Source organism: Nerophis ophidion, linkage group LG23 (genome assembly GCF_033978795.1).
Source record: "Nerophis ophidion isolate RoL-2023_Sa linkage group LG23, RoL_Noph_v1.0, whole genome shotgun sequence".
Classification (NCBI taxonomy): Eukaryota; Metazoa; Chordata; class Actinopteri; order Syngnathiformes; family Syngnathidae; genus Nerophis; species Nerophis ophidion.
Genome location: NC_084633.1, coordinates 32,428,759 through 32,444,879, shown reverse-complemented (window position 1 = coordinate 32,444,879; position 16,121 = coordinate 32,428,759). Strand labels below are relative to the sequence as shown.

The 16,121-nt window shown below is 40.5% G+C and overlaps 1 protein-coding gene across 4 annotated transcripts in view; it reads left to right on the top strand.

Annotated features, from left to right (window-relative positions):
• The window catches only part of smg1 (SMG1 nonsense mediated mRNA decay associated PI3K related kinase), a 101,236-nt gene extending 85,969 nt beyond the window's left edge, over window positions 1-15,267 (top strand). For all 4 annotated transcript variants that reach the window (XM_061884179.1, XM_061884178.1, XM_061884176.1 and 1 more), the window contains exons 57-64: window positions 843-995; window positions 1,074-1,253; window positions 3,677-3,904; window positions 3,967-4,178; window positions 4,250-4,350; window positions 4,485-4,658; window positions 10,253-10,359; window positions 14,143-15,267. In XM_061884179.1, the coding sequence (XP_061740163.1) occupies window positions 843-995; window positions 1,074-1,253; window positions 3,677-3,904; window positions 3,967-4,178; window positions 4,250-4,350; window positions 4,485-4,658; window positions 10,253-10,359; window positions 14,143-14,220 (1,233 nt within the window). In that variant the 3' untranslated portion in view covers window positions 14,221-15,267. The remainder of the gene's footprint in view (window positions 1-842; window positions 996-1,073; window positions 1,254-3,676; window positions 3,905-3,966; window positions 4,179-4,249; window positions 4,351-4,484; window positions 4,659-10,252; window positions 10,360-14,142) is intronic.
• Window positions 15,268-16,121: the final 854 nt, after the last annotated feature.

Here is a 16,121-nt window from a genome sequence, read left to right as displayed (position 1 = left end):
TATCTATCTATCTATCTATCTATCTATCTATCTATCTATCTATCTATCTATCTATCTATCTATCTATCTATCTATCTATCTATCTATCTATCTATCTATCTATCTATCTATCTATCTATCTATCTATCTATCTATCTATCTATCTATCCATCCATCTATCTATCTATCTATCTCAACCACTAGAAATTCTCAGAGCCTTCATGAGCATAAATTAGTTAAACTGACAGTTATTTATAACATAGCAGATACTGTATATAAAAGACTTGTTTGAACTCGATAAACTGCCTACTTTCCCATTCTTGGGGATAGTAGTTGGATAGTAGTCTATTTCAATTCTTATTTTTTATCTTTATTACTTTTTGTGTAATTTATTTTTATCCCATATTTTTTTCCACTACCGCACCTTAAATCTGAGTCCTTAATCTCATTATATGCAAATATAATGACAATAAAGTGCATTCTATTCAATTCTTTTATTCAAGCTCAGTAAAACTATATAAACGCTAATCTGTTTTGTCTACTGTATCAAAATCAATGTTATGAGTTACCTGACTTTGAATATTCTACTTATTTTTAGAAATATTGCATGTATTGCATTCTCCTTTAAAAATGTATTTACAAAAAGACCAGTAAACAATAAAAATGATGAAAATTGATATGATTTGATACATCTGAAGTTGTAAAATGATTGCAAGCATTGAAAGTAAAATAAAAAAACATTTATTGCTGACGTATGATCCTTTTGGATCCTAAGATCAAGTGTGTTTTGTCGAGCTTGTACAAAGGGTTAATTAAATATGTTGAGCAAATGTTCATTTCCTGTGTATAACTGGTCTCTCCAGGAGAAGCTAGCCTCACTGGAGGCGAGCATCGAGCAGCGTCTTAAGTGGGCAGGCGGGGCAAATCCAACCCTGGCCCCTGTTCTTCACGACTTTGAGATGACTATCAGGGAGAGGCGAGCCATGGTGGCCAGAGAAAACCAGCGTGCAAGTCAGGTAAATAAAAACTGACACCAAGGGCATGTTCTTAAAGCCTAAAGATGAAATTAACTCTAAAGATGACTTGTCGTTCAGGTCACCTTCTTGTGTTCCACCATCCTGAACTTCGAAGGCCTTCGCACTCGATCCCCTGAGGCTCTTAGCATGGACTCAGCATTGTTTGAGCTGTTGAAACGCTGCCAGCAGACATGTTCTTTCGCTGCTCAGTTTAGTAGCACGGTTTCTCAGTTGGAGTTGGAACTTTTGCACAGACTGGTGAGTTTTTATATCTCACACTGGATAGGCAAAGGACAGCAATAACACTGTATGGTCTATCTTGTAATGTTGAACTTTTACTAAATGAAAACATTTTCTTTGTATCAATACTGGTAAAATAAAGTGTAAATTTCAGTCCCTTATAAATAAACGTCCCTCTGGTGTACGTTGCCATGACATTTTTAGTGATGTACAATTTTGGGATTTCACTGTTTGATTAGCAAATGCACTAATACCCCTTTTGTCCAAGTACTTCCGCTTCGTATTTGGTTACCTGCTGAAAGATTCATGGTTTTCTGATCAAAATTGTGATTTTTTTTTTATATAATACAATTGTGCCCGCTAAAGCTAACAATTTTGTCACATTCCTGACTGACCTAGGATTTGTTGCCAAATGATTTACACATACATGCCGCTTCCCTACAAGATTGTCATGATCAGTCAACATGATCGTCCATGAAAATCAGTCTCAAGCAATTTCTGATGCAGACATGACACCTTAGAATCTCAGCAACTTTGCTTCAGAAAGTATTTCCTAAGGGGTGCGATCGGCAGTCATCGCACACACACTATGGGGTAATAATGAACATTAATTAAAGTGCCAATCATCACCTATCACATTCCTACAATGCCTCGTTTGTTTGCAAGGAAGGACACAGCCATTGACGCGCATTAAATCGCTTTATTGATTAATAGTAAAAACATTCCACCAGCGCCTGTCAACAATCTCCTTCCAGTCTGCAGACTACCATTGCTGAGCTAAAACAGCCTCACTGATCTTACGCTTTGCTTGGCAACAAGCACAGCCTTTCAAAGGCACACACTCTTCTCTCATGAAACATCTCCCAACTGCGTACGCCACAAATGTGAAAGTAAAAAAAAAAAAAAATGAAGCATTAATTACTGAATCCCTAGTAATTAAATAAATCTATTAAATGCCAATTCCGTTAGTAAGTCAATTACTTTTTGGGGAAAGTAACGAGTCCCTCTAATTACTTTTTTTAAGTAATTTTCATAACATTGCTTGTAACACAATTTGCATAGGCAACTCTTTTTGATTAGAATTTTATATTTTTAAATGACGCTGCAGTTGAAATGACTTGGTGGGCCACATCAAATGGCAAGGCGGTCTACCTCAAATTGCGTGGCGGGCCACGTCAAATGGTATGGTGGGCCACGTTAGTTTGACACCTGAGGTCAAGAGCTTTGGTTCTCTTAACTTTTTACACCAAGTACATTCGGCTCTACAGTAACCAATATAATGACCAACATTAAATACAGTAGCTTAACTAGCCTAAGTAGTCATTAAAAACACACATTTTATTTAACAAGTATATTTAATAATTTTGGCCACTGTAACATTACACTCGGTTTGAACAGTAACACTGTGTTTGAATATAGGTAAATAAAACACGGTACTTAAATAATGAATGGCATATGACTAAATGGAGCCTGCGTACTACTAGTGATTCTCGCACCACAGTTTAAGAATCGTTGGTCTAGAGCACAGGTGTCCAAACTTTTAGACTGGGGGGCCGCATTAGGCTTAAAAAATTTGTCCGGTGGCCAAAAGCGGACTGCATGCAAAGTGTGTGTGTGTGTGTGTGTGTGTGTGTGTGTGTGTGTGTATATATACATATATACACACACACACACACAATTACACATTATTGTATTTGGATAATAAGAGCATGAAAGTTCAACTCCTACCTTGTTTACTTCCGTGACAACCTCCTTGAGGTTTTTTAAATCAATCAGAAATATCAAACAGCCAAAGCAAACATGGATAAGTGTGAACAGTGTTTTGTATTTTTCAGTTCATCCCTTGTAATGGATGTAGTAAATGGGTGTCATTTTGAGTTCTTTATGTTGATTACATTTTTATAATACCCACAAAGTTCAATGAGTAGGTTATGTGTGACCATGTTTGTTGAAAATATTAACTTTTTTTAATACCATGATTAGGGAAGGTTGGTTGGACTGTGTCATTTAAGGACTGTACTTCATTTATTTGAAATGTTAATTAATGGCAGAATTACTTTCGTCAGCCACCAGATAGTGATAAAATGGTGGCAATCACATTATTGGATATTTAAATATATGCTCCTGGTCAAATTGTTCTGTTCATTGAACACATGCCATCTTGCGGGTCATGAAGACGCAGGCGGGCAGCATGGTTTGGACACCTTTTGATCTAGCGAGAGAGAGTATTACAACTCCATGAGACAAAGCAGATACACTGAGCATACATGTTACAAAAACAGACAGTACATTGTTTTTAGAAATATCAATTTACAGGCTCTGGTCTCTAACAGATCTGCTAAACTCTTTATTGTAATATTATAGAAGTGGGTTGTCTCTGTTGCATTTTCCATTAGAACTGCGTCTGGCCTGTTTTAATTTTCTTTGTGTGGTCGCTACAGAGTCCAGTGCTGGACTTCCCTATCGGCAGCCCCGATTGGCTGAGCTATGCTCAGAGACAGCTTGAGGAGGAGCTGAGTGCGGAGCAAAGGACGCAGGAGGAGCGAGAGCAGCAGCTGGAGTCCAGTGCTGAAAACATACAACTCCTCGTTGACTCCATTAAGACCACTTTGTCAGCCCACAACCGCCAACTTGCTGACGTCAAACACTTGCTCAAAGCCATGGCTAAGGTAGAGTTATTTATTTTTTATTAATTTACCTATTTTGATATAATTATCTTTCTTGTAAACAGGACGAGGAGGCAGCGTTGGCCGATGGCGAAGAAGTGGCCTACGAGGGCAGCGTGCGTTACTTCCTGATGGAGTATAAGGCGTGGCAGGACAACATCCAGGTTGTTTTGTTCACAGTCATTCAGGCTAGTGGTCAGCCGCGCAATCAGGAGCAGTTGGAATTGCTGGAAGAGATCCCCGCCACTGTGAAAGAGCTCCAGTCCCAGAGCCAGAGGTACTTTTACTACGTTTTTGACTTTATTGGTGTGAATCTCATATTTTTGCCCTGCGTTTGCTTTACGACAGTGTGTATAACGGCCTGGTGGGCTTCGCATCCCCACTGGTGACCGAAAGAGAGAATGACTGTGCAAGCCCCATAACAGTAGCACAGACGAGCTTTGCAGCAGGTAAAATTCAAACTTTTTATTTGGTTTTATTTTGTGATGTGACACTAGGCATATATCTGCTACTGTACCATGCAGACGGTAGACCTATGTTTAATTCAATATTTCAATAAATGTCTCTTGTGCATCGACTCAAGCTGTTAGATGCAGTGGCGTGAAGACTCAGCCAGACTCCATGTCCCAGAATGCACGGAAGGCCTTGCCACGTAACCTGGGAACCCCGACGGACACCCCGCCCAGCACACTGATGAACAGCAAAGGCCTCAACCCCAGTCCGAAGAGGGCTGTACGAGACCCCAAAACCGGAAAAGGTACTAACACATGGTTAGAGTGTCCGCCCTGAAATCGGTAGGTTGTAAGTTTATACCAAAGACCGAGTCATACCAAGGACTATAAAAATGGGACCCATTACCGCCCTGGTTGGCACTCAGCATCAAGGGTTGGAATTGGGAGTTAAATCACAAAACATGATTCCCGGGCGCAGCCACCGCTGCTGCTCACTGCTCCACTCACCTCCCAGGGGGTGAGCAAGGGGATGGGTCAAATGCAGAGGACACATTTCACCACACCTTGTGTGTGTGTGTGTGTGTGTGTGTGTGTGTGTGTGTGTGTGTGTGTGTGTGTGTGTGTGTGTGTGTGTGTGTGTGTGTGTGTGTGTGTGACAATAATTGGTACTTTAACTTTGTCTGAAACATCAGAATTAGACTACTTTATTGATGCCAGGGGGAGGTATAGTCAGTCATAGACTGTTTGATTGGTGCACTTCTGTACTTACTAAGCAGTGTTAGTTTTGTTTACTAACATTTTTCATCATAGTTATCTCCAACGACCTATTTTTCCCTGACCAAAATAAGACAACTCATCAAAACAAATGCAACTAGACTTAGACAATAATGACATCAACTGATGGATTAGTCAGCAAATAAAAATGAGATGTAAAATGTTGACCGAAGCAAAATCCAATCATATATTTAATTTTACCGTGTAGGGAGGTAGGACAAGGCAGGGATATATCCAACCACAGTTCATTAGCAGTGCATGTATGAATGCAGGGTGAGATCCAATCAGGTTCTTTTCTTTGTGAGATAGAGATGTACAAGTGGGAATCTTTGAGCACTTGACGATTCGATTACAGTGCAGGAGCTACAATGTGATTATAGATCATTTATGAAAATATAAATATTGTATATTAATCTTATATTGTATATTGTTTATATATAATAAATAAATAAATGGGTTGTACTTGTATAGCGCTTTTCTACCTTCAAGGTACTCAAAGCGCTTTGACACTACTTCCACATTTACCCATTCACACACTGATGGAGGGAGCTGCCATGCAAGGCGCTAACCAGCACCCATCAGGAGCAAGGGTGAAGTGTCTTGCTCAGGACACAACGGACGTGACGAGGTTGGTACTAGGAGGGTATTGAACCAGGGACCCTCGGGTTGCGCACGGCCACTCTTCCACTGCGCCACGCCGTCCCTAATATATATTATATATTCTAAATGCATACACTTTAAAAAAATAATAATATTAGTGATATTTCCAAAAGACTCCTTTGGCTACTGACATACGCAGTATTGCGTCTTTTCCGATTTTTGAATTAGTGCGCACAGCATAGATGTTTGGATGACAAGAGATACTATGATAACTGTAGTAGCCTACTAAGAACAAATAAATCCAAGTTCCTACTTGGCAAGCAGGTAGGGCTGGGCGATATGGCCTTTTATTAATATCTTGATAGTTTTGGGCCATGTCACAATACACGATCCATCCATCCATTTTCTACCCCTTATTCCCTTTTGGGGTCGCGGGGGGCGCTGGCGCCTATCTCAGCTACAATCGGGCGGAAGGCGGGGTACACCCTGGACAAGTCGCCACCTCATCGCAGACAATACACGATATATATCGATATTTTGCCTCAGCCTTGAATTAACACTTGATGCATATAATCACAGCAGTATGATGATTCTATGTGTCTACATTAAAACATTCTTCTTCATACTGCATTAATATATGCAGAGAGGGAAATCCCAACTAAGTCAATTTAACAAAACTGTATTTAGTAAACGGTTATTAAGCAGTGGCACAAACATTCATGTCATTTCCAAAACAGAAAGTGCAAGATTGTCAGAGACATTTTAAAACAAGCTATTAGTGCACTTTTGTGCATGATGTCACTAAGCTGACATATCAAAACAACACTAAATTAAAGTGCACTTTTTGTACAGAACGCCACATCCATCCATCCATTTTCTACCGCTTATTCCCTTTCGGGGTCGCGGGGGTCGCTGGCGCCTAACAATAGTTAAAACAAAGTTCACTTTTGTGCATGATGTCACAAGATATTTCAATAACTGTCAAATAAAAATGAGCTGCATAATTGGAAATCAAACAGTGTATATATGTCCTTCGTTCTGTGGTAGGGTCCTGCGAACGTTATCTCCTGTGTTGATTTTTTTTTTCATATGGTGTTGATCTAGAAATTGTTGCTTCTGCATTTTGTGGGTGTGGCACCGAATGGAGATGTTGACATGCAGTTTCAAGCACTCTTCATTCTCTAGTGGGTGACTTTTCAAATGATGCTACAAATTAGCAATGCTGCTACTTTTTGTAGCAACGCTTTTGCCGCATTATTGTTCAACATATTCCCGCTTGAAGCCAAACCACCGTGGCTCCCCCTTGTTGTTTTTTTGGGAATTAATTATTCCTACATTGGTTACCAGATTCTCACCTTCTCTCTTACTTATTACCCCTCACAACACACTGTTAGCATCACAGCTAATGTTACCCATGTAGCTACCTCTCTGCTCGGGGAGGGCGTGTGACGTTGCACATGTGACGTGTGTAAGAAGGTGTGCTTGTTTAAGTCTCTGTGAGGAGAGACAAGAAAGAGTGGGAAACGCATGCAGTGTAATGCCCGCAGCTAAAAGCAACTGTGTGAGAACATATACTCGAATATCACGATAGTCATTTTGTATATCCCACAGAGACAAACCCGCGATATAATGCCCAGTCCTACAAGCAGGCATAATTTATGTCATATCTGTGCCTTGTAAAACCACAAAATGTTCAGACACTTCGGCCCCAGTCTCCATAGACGTGCAGCTCAGAGACAGGTGTCATCTATCTGTGGCCAGCGATCAGACTGTATTGATATTGTCTTTACTGACTTATTAATATCCTTGCTTATTTCCTCTTTTTAGCTGGTTACGTTCTGTTGTAACCGAGTTGAATTTCTCACCGCCAAAACAATTCTGTATACATTTAACACATTCAACATCGTATTATGTCACACCTGGGGTAAAGAGGATAACTTTTCATTTTTTTTCTCGATATTTCCTTTTTGAAATTGACGCCATCAGCAGGCGAGTCATTGTGACATCTACACAACAGCAAGTTCCATTTTCTACCGCTTGTCAAGTGGGCGCAGGCCAGGCATAATATTGAAGTTGCTGTTACAGTATGAACTACTGGTATGCAATACTAAGTTTACACACCTTTGCTTTGCTTAATAGGTGATTAGAAATTATTAGAAATGGGAGCTTATACGACAACAGTGGACCAGTGCAGAAAACGATAAACATGGCCAATAAACTATCTTCAAATATTTTATACGTGACACCTCTATACCATGTGACTCTGCAGCAAACCAAGAAAAAATGCTTACTAGCACAAAAATACATGTCACTCCTGGTAAAGATAAACACGTTACTCAAGTCATAGAAAGCTGCATCATTCTTGACTTTAATCTAATATTTATGTTGCTTTATACAAATGGTAGGTAGCCTTAACAAAGATATTTTCATGGAAACTTTAAAGATGCTTCATCTTTTATACTTCTATATTTAAGTTGAATCAATGTAGTGTAATATTAGTTGACTAAAATGTTGTGAAATTTAGTCAACTAGCAGCACGGTGGAAGAGGACTTAGTGCATCTGCCTCACAATACGAAGGTTCGATCCTGCGCTCGGCATCTTTCTGTGCGGAGTTTGCCTGTTCTCCCCGTGATTGTGTGGGTTCCCTCTGGGTACTCCAGCTTCCTCGCACCTCTAAAGACAGCCACCAGGGGATAGGTTGATTGGCAACACTAAATTGGCTCTAATGTGTGAATGTTGTCTGTCTATCTGTGTTGCCCCTGCAATGAGGGGGCGACTTGTCCAGAGTGTACGCCGCCTTCCACCCGGATGCAGCTGAGATAGGCTCCAGCATACTTGCCAACCCTCCCGGATTTTCCGAGAGACTCCCGAAATTCAGCGCCTCTCCCGAAAACCTCCCGGGACAAATTTTCTCCCGAAAATCTCCCAAAACTCAGGCGGAGCTGGAAGCCACGCCCCCTCAAGCTCCAGCAATGTTGTGACCCTCTTAAACAGCACAATACTGCCATCTACTGTACATGGAATAGAATAGAATGTACTTTATTGATCCCTGGGGTATATTCAGCACCACAGTTCGCTCACAATAAACAATGATAATAATGAATAATACAATATGTATAATATATATATACAATATATAAATTATGAATAATATAAATATATTGTACATATATACTACATTTAAGTGCAGTCAAAGAACATATGCATTGGAGAGTGTTCTGAAGCAAACAGTAAAGAGACGTAACTTCATCACGTCGCCTGGTTATTGACTCCAACCCAATATATTACACCGTCGACGAGCAAAAGGAAGAACTACGCTTGCAAGTTCCAAAACGAATGGAAACAAGAATTTCAGTTTATCCAGGAGAGTTCGAAGGGGGAGGGGTATGTTTGCTGTAAATTTTGTCGAACAGACTTCTCCATTGAACACGGTGAACGGATATACTCAGTCATGAACGGTCAGCGAAGCACAAAGCGTCCGCAGCGCAGCATCGTTCACAACCCAGTATTATGGGCCACCTCGCAAAATGGAGACCCTTTGGTGTATCTTATGCTGAGACAAAGATAGCTATGCTGATAGCTGGAGGCAACATCCCGTTCTCATTTGCGGATGTCTACGTGAAGGTTATGTTCCCAGATTCGGAGATCGCTCGCCAGAACAAAGGTTACTCAAATAGTGAAAGGTAAGTGTTGTTGGGTTTTTTTTTGTAACCAGCAAGCAAGGTATAGTTAGTAGAACTGTGTTTTTATTACTGCGTATTTGATAGGTGCTGTCTGAAATTAATTTATCTTATTTATATATACAATAAAATAAATATATATATATATAGCTAGAAGTCACTGAAAGTCAAGTATTTCATACGTATATATATGAAATACTCGCATTGGTGAATTATACTACTCCCCTCTTAACCACGCCCCCAACCATGCCTCCCCACCACCATCACCACCACGCACCCCCCTCCCCCCACCTCCCGAAATCGGACGTCTCAAGGTTGGCAAGTATGGACTCCAGTGACCCCGATAAGGGATAAGCGGTAGAATATGGATGGATGGATGGAAAATGAAATCAATTTTAGATGCCTAAAGTTTGACTTGAACTAAATGATATTTTCGGCAAAAGGCTAAATAACTACATTTAAAAACAATCGTCAAAATGTACACATGCACTCAGACTTGTGTGTTTTTTGCAGATTCGTCTTATCGAAATAAAAGGAAAAAGGGCGGGAGGTGCAACAGAAAATATATTGCCACTTTTAAAGTTTTGGCATAGGACAAAATATATTTTCTTTTTTCATGGTAGACTTCTGAGCTGTTTTTCATCATTCTTTTGGACTTTTGGGCGAAGTGCAGACTACCCACAGGACTGGTCGCCAGTCAGTACAGAGACAGAAACATTACTCTCAAATTCAATCTTACACTGAGCGTAAATGGATCCCCGCTCGTCAACACTGTCTGTGACCTTGCCTGTTTTTCTGTATTTGTTACTCCACTACATTGCAAAAACTTCTTGTTTTATTGCAGCGGTCCAGGAGAGAAACTCGTATGCTGTCAGTGTGTGGAAGAGAGTGAAAGCCAAGCTGGAGGGCAGAGACATCGATCCAAACCGCAGGATGAGTGTCACGGAGCAGGTTAGCATGTTGTCACACAATATGAAGCAAGATGACGTCTCTTAATCATTTTTCTCACGACATCCTCCTAAAGTTTTTCTCCTACTAACTAGAACTAAACCAGGGAGGACAGTTTTAGTTTACAAACCCATAAAGTGCAGACCTGCAAACATCTTTGCATTTTTCATACTCCATTGTATGTAGTATGCACAAAAGGTATTTAGTTGGCAGCTCTGCAAGGGATTCAGAGAGTCCGCTAGGGGCCTGAAAGCATCTTAAGCTTCATGTTGGAGGTGATCATTCCAGGCCAAATTTATTGTGGAGTCATACAATGACAGCAATGCAATCGCTCCTCTCCAGTGATTGATCAGACACAATTCATGGTACAAAAGAAATGCAAAGACTCAAAAATAATCAATAATTAAAACCTCACAGCACGCTCGCTCACTTGCGTTTGCATTTGTGTGTGTGGGACCGAGATGTGTCATTTAATTAATGTAATCTCTCCTAGGCTTCGTGTGGCCCTGTAAAAGATTTAGTTTGTGGTCCAATTTCAGTCTTTAAAATAATAATTAATTGTTATAATAAGGATCATAAAAAGCCCACACCCTAAACCTAACATCACCGCCCAACATACACACACCTATAATGTTTACATGTACTGAACATTTTGAAAACACATGTAAAAACCTTTTTTTGGCGTTCAGCTTGTAATGCCTCCCAAGATTTGGTATTGAAAAAAAGGTTTTTTTCAGATTCATGTGGATAATAATCATAATAATACATTGTTTTAAAATTATTATCTGTGCATTTTCTGGGGATTAAACCTTCCCTGTTTTGAAAAACTACTGATCCCTATTTTCGAACTTTAGTCAATGGTCCTTGAACGTGCTACACTTATGTGCTATGAGATGCAAAAGTGAAACTTAAACAAAAAACTTCGTTCGATGCCGCCACAAATAGATTCATTATATTGTTACCTTTATATATCAATAGATAGATAGTACTTTATTGATTCCTTCAGGAGAGTTCCCTCAGGAAAAAAGCTTTTTATGACATCATCCTGGTTTCCAAATGTTGGTGAGAATGTATAAATGTGAGCTTTGATAACGTCTGTGTTGAGTAAAAAGTTAAGTGTTGCATGAAAAATGTAGCTTTTTTTTGCAAGGGGTTGTAGGTTGTTACACATTCCAAATAAGAACAAAACAACCGTATTATTAAACATTGATCACAGAATGTATTTGATATGAACTTTAATGATGTCGTATTTTATAACCGATAGATTTAGAGAAAAAAACTCTTCAAATCTTTACAAAGGCTCAGGCGTGTGGGCCCCCCTAGTGGTTGTGGCCCTAAACAACCACACTTGTGTTTATGCCAAGGGTCACCTAGCACAAAATAATCCGAAATAAAATGCATTTAATTCATAAAATAGGGAAAATAGCAATAGTACAGTAGAAGCAGCTCATGTTGACGTCCCTTGGACTAGCGCACTGACCTTGGCATAGCTGTGATGGTACAGCTCACATGCACAGTCATTATTGTCTTGTGTTCAGCGACACTATTGCTCTCGGGTAAAAAGAGCCCTCTTTTAAGGCAAATGTTGCCTTAAACGAGGGTTCATATTTTAGGGCACCAAGGCAAGTTAGAAAGGCACCAAGGCAAATATGTTGTTTTTTTTTTTCAAGGCAGGGGCTCCAAAGCAAGCATACATATGTATTCATTATTAATATAAACTTTTCTGCTTTTTGTTATTTCACGATGCCTTTACCTCTACTTTTACATTTTGATAGAGGGAGGTATTTTTATTATTTATTTTTTAAGTTAAGTTTTACATTCGTTTGTACATGTAGATGCTGTATTGGGACAGATTCATTAGGGGTTTGAGCAGAAATATGTTGCATAGGAATTAACTATACACAATTACACATTAACCAAATGAATGGTTTTTAAAGTAATACCTTTGTGACATAAAAAAAAAACAAGTATATAAAACAGTATATGCCCGACACTGCGGCGCAAGCACGATGTCGCGTTACCGGTGGGAAAATGCATTTTGAGACATTATGTTTTGCCTAAGTAGCTAGCAGGCCCCAAGAGTAACAAGCGGTAGAAAATGGGTTAGAAACAACAGAGAAAAAAACTAGTAATTAAAAATTAAAAATACATAAATTTTTTTTTTTTAACTTGGGACTTCCCGCGTGCCGGATGTTGGACGCTGGCGGCCCGTAGTTTGAACTAAACCGTTACAGTGGAACCTGGATTTATGATCTTAAGTGGTTCTTGAACAGGGTTCGTAAATCGAAAAGTTTTTCTAGTAAAGCAGAGTTCTCCATAAGAAACAATGTAAATACGGGTAATGGGTTACAGCCTTGACAAAATTCTATATTTTGTATAACTTGAACACAATATAAAGTTATCTACAGTACTTTATATCAAACAAAATATCTCTATTAACAAGCTAAAACATCAAAAATGAGAAGCTCAACTGTAGGTGCCACTCTACACACACACACACACACAGAAGTTGCTTTGGTGCCCTCACAAACAACCATATTGTTACAATCAAACATATTTGAAGTAATATCCACTTACAGTACATATTGGCAAAGGAGCAGCTCACGACAGAAGGGGGTAAGGGCAGTGTGTGTGTCTCTGTCTCTACTCTTCGAAGAGGCACCGCTGAACGAGTGGTATTCTTTTCCTCCGCTGTGATATAAGTTCGCTTTTGGCGATCTTTTTTCGGACAAGACAGTTTTCATCACAATCTAAATTTTGCTCTGGTATGAAAACTGCTTCCTCGCTTTCCCCAATACGAGCAAGCACAAAATGGCTGTCAGAAGGGTACAAAATGAATGAAGCGTTTGTAGACATGTAAGAAACATGGTTCGCACACGGGCAATTTTTACGCGATTTAAATGTTTGTGAGCCAAAAAGTTTGCAAATTGGAGGGTCCATGAGTAGAAGTTGCACCGTATGTTTGTGTTGTGTCACTGCTTAGCGATAATGAGGACGTTAACTAACACATGTCGACATAAACAAACTCATTTTGCAAAGAAATCCCCTTAGACCAGGGGTCGGTAACCTTTTTGGCGGAGAGAGCCATGAAAGCCAAATATTTTAAAATGTATTTCCGTGAGAGCCATATCATATTTTTTAACACTGAATACAACTAAATGCGTGTATTTGTAAGTAAGACCAACATTTTTACAGTATAATAAGTATCTTCTTCATTTTAATAACATTGTTATTCTTAAGCTAACCAATAATAAATAAAATACTTCTTAATGCGACTTCTTGAAATTGTGGGGTAGAAAACGGATGGATGGATTAAAATGCATTAAAAAGTTTTATATTTTCAACGTTGTTTTTAACACTTTAACACTTACCCTGAATTGATTTACGTGGACCCCGACTTAATCAAGTTGAAAAACGTATTCGGGTGTTACCATTTAGTGGTCAATTGTACGGAATATGTACTGTACTGTGCAATCTACTAATACAAGTTTCAATCAATTAATCAATCAATCAAAACTGTGATTACCAGCGGAATTATTCATTATTGTGTTAAGCAATGTCAGCTAAGGTTTATCTGAGAGCCAGATGCAGTCATCAAATGAGCCACATCTGGCTCGAGAGCCATAGGATCCCTACCCCTGCCTTAGACTCACAATTTTAATGTCGACAGAAGCAAATCGACCGTGCATGTCGACTTGCAGTTTTTAGTTATAAGACGGCGGTGAACAAGGACTTGGACGTGTTCCCAATCAGCAACCGGTTTTGAGGTTTGTTGTTTGACCGCAGGTGGACTTTATCATCAAGGAGGCCACAAACATGGACAACCTGGCCCAGCTGTACGAGGGCTGGACCGCCTGGGTTTGAACACAGCACCTGCCTCATGTCTTTGGTGAAGGCTTGGAGATCCACTAGAGTCCAGCAGGTCTGGGGTGTCGGAACAGCAGCACCAGGCCACACTGCGAGGAGGAAACGGAAAGCGGAAGCTTAGCCCGCCCTCCCACCTTCCTGGGCACCCATACTGGGGTACGACCCCGCAGCACCGCTGCCACCATACTCCCTGCAACCACCGGCGGTCGGGCCAACGCAACGCTTAGCGGGTCTGCCGCCCCACTTCCTTTTCTGGGGCTCGACTAGGCCAAGCTGCCACATCGGGGGAGGGGCGGGAAGAAGGGCAAACGCCCCCCCACCCCTCACCTGCGCGGCCCGCTATCAAGCTGTACCCTAAACATCACTGTGTCCCGTTGAGCCAGTCCAACACGTCCCCCCCCCAACCCCCAGAGTTCAGGAAGAAGCAGAAAGCGTGTGTTTGGTTCCCTCTGAAGCGCACCGCCTACGTGTGCCACTTCACGTGGCTCGCCCCGTGTCCTCTTCTCCTGAAACTCTGCCTAAACGGCTTTGTGATACTGACGGCTCATGGGCCAGTTTGGGCCGGAACGCAAAGAAAGAAGGTTCAGAATTCTTCTGAACACTGAAACGCAAGAGGACAAGGATAATCAAAACTGTTCTCCGATTGATTCCAACGGTCATTAGACCCAATAAAATGTTATTCCATGTGCTCGTCGGCATGTTTCTGCGCTTTTGAAACACCGAGTTGCCTAACTTTGTCGGGCGAGATGAGACATGAAATGATTCTTTATCCGATCTGTATTCTCCTGTGTGCATCTTTGTCCCGATTGTGCTTTGTAGCTCCTTCCTTACAAGTAACCTCGATCAAGTTTTGTTTACCTTTTGACTTTCCTGCTAAAGCTTTCCTCGTAACTCCTCAGCTCTGATGCTTGTTTTATTCAACTTGACTTTCTAGTTTTACATTTTTATTGGGAGACGCGAAGATTTTTTGGTGATGGGGAAATTATTTCTTAAAGCTTTTATTCAATTTCTTTGACGCTAAATAAACTTTGACCTGATAAAGTGTCCACTGTTTGAAAATGTGAACATTTAGACCGTGTGCGCACGCGCATGTATATATGTGTATGTATATATACATATATATGTGTATGTGTATATATATATATATATCTGTATGTGTATATATATATATATATATATATACATATATATATATATATATATACATATATATATATATATATATATAATGTGTTTATTTGTGTATATGTGTGTACAAGTTTACATATATGTATAAATATGTATGTATACATATGTATGTATATATATATATATATATGATATATACACATGTATAAATATACACATATGTATACCATACATATGTGTATGTATATGTATGTATGTGTACATATACACACCCCGTTTCCATATGAGTTGGGAAATTGTGTTGGATGTAAATATAAACAGAATACATCCATCCATCATCTTCCGCTTATCCGAGGTTGGGTCGCGGGGGCAACAGCCTAAGCAGGGAAACCCAGACTTCCCTCTCCCCAGCCACTTCGTCTAGCTCTTCCCGGGGGATCCCGAGGCGTTCCCAGGCCAGCCGGGAGACATAGTCTTCCCAACGTGTCCTGGGTCTTCCCCGTGGCCTCCTACCGGTTGGACGTGCCCTAAACACCTCCCTAGGGAGGCGTTCGGGTGGCATCCTGACCAGATGCCCGAACCACCTCATCTGGCTCCTCTCGATGTGGAGGAGCAGCGGCTTTACTTTGAGTTCCTCCCGGATGGCAGAGCTTCTCACCCTATCTCTAAGGGAGAGCCCCGCCACACGGTGGAGGAAACTCATTTCGGCCGCTTGTACCCGTGATCTTATCCTTTCGGTCATGACCCAAAGCTCATGACCATAGGTGAGG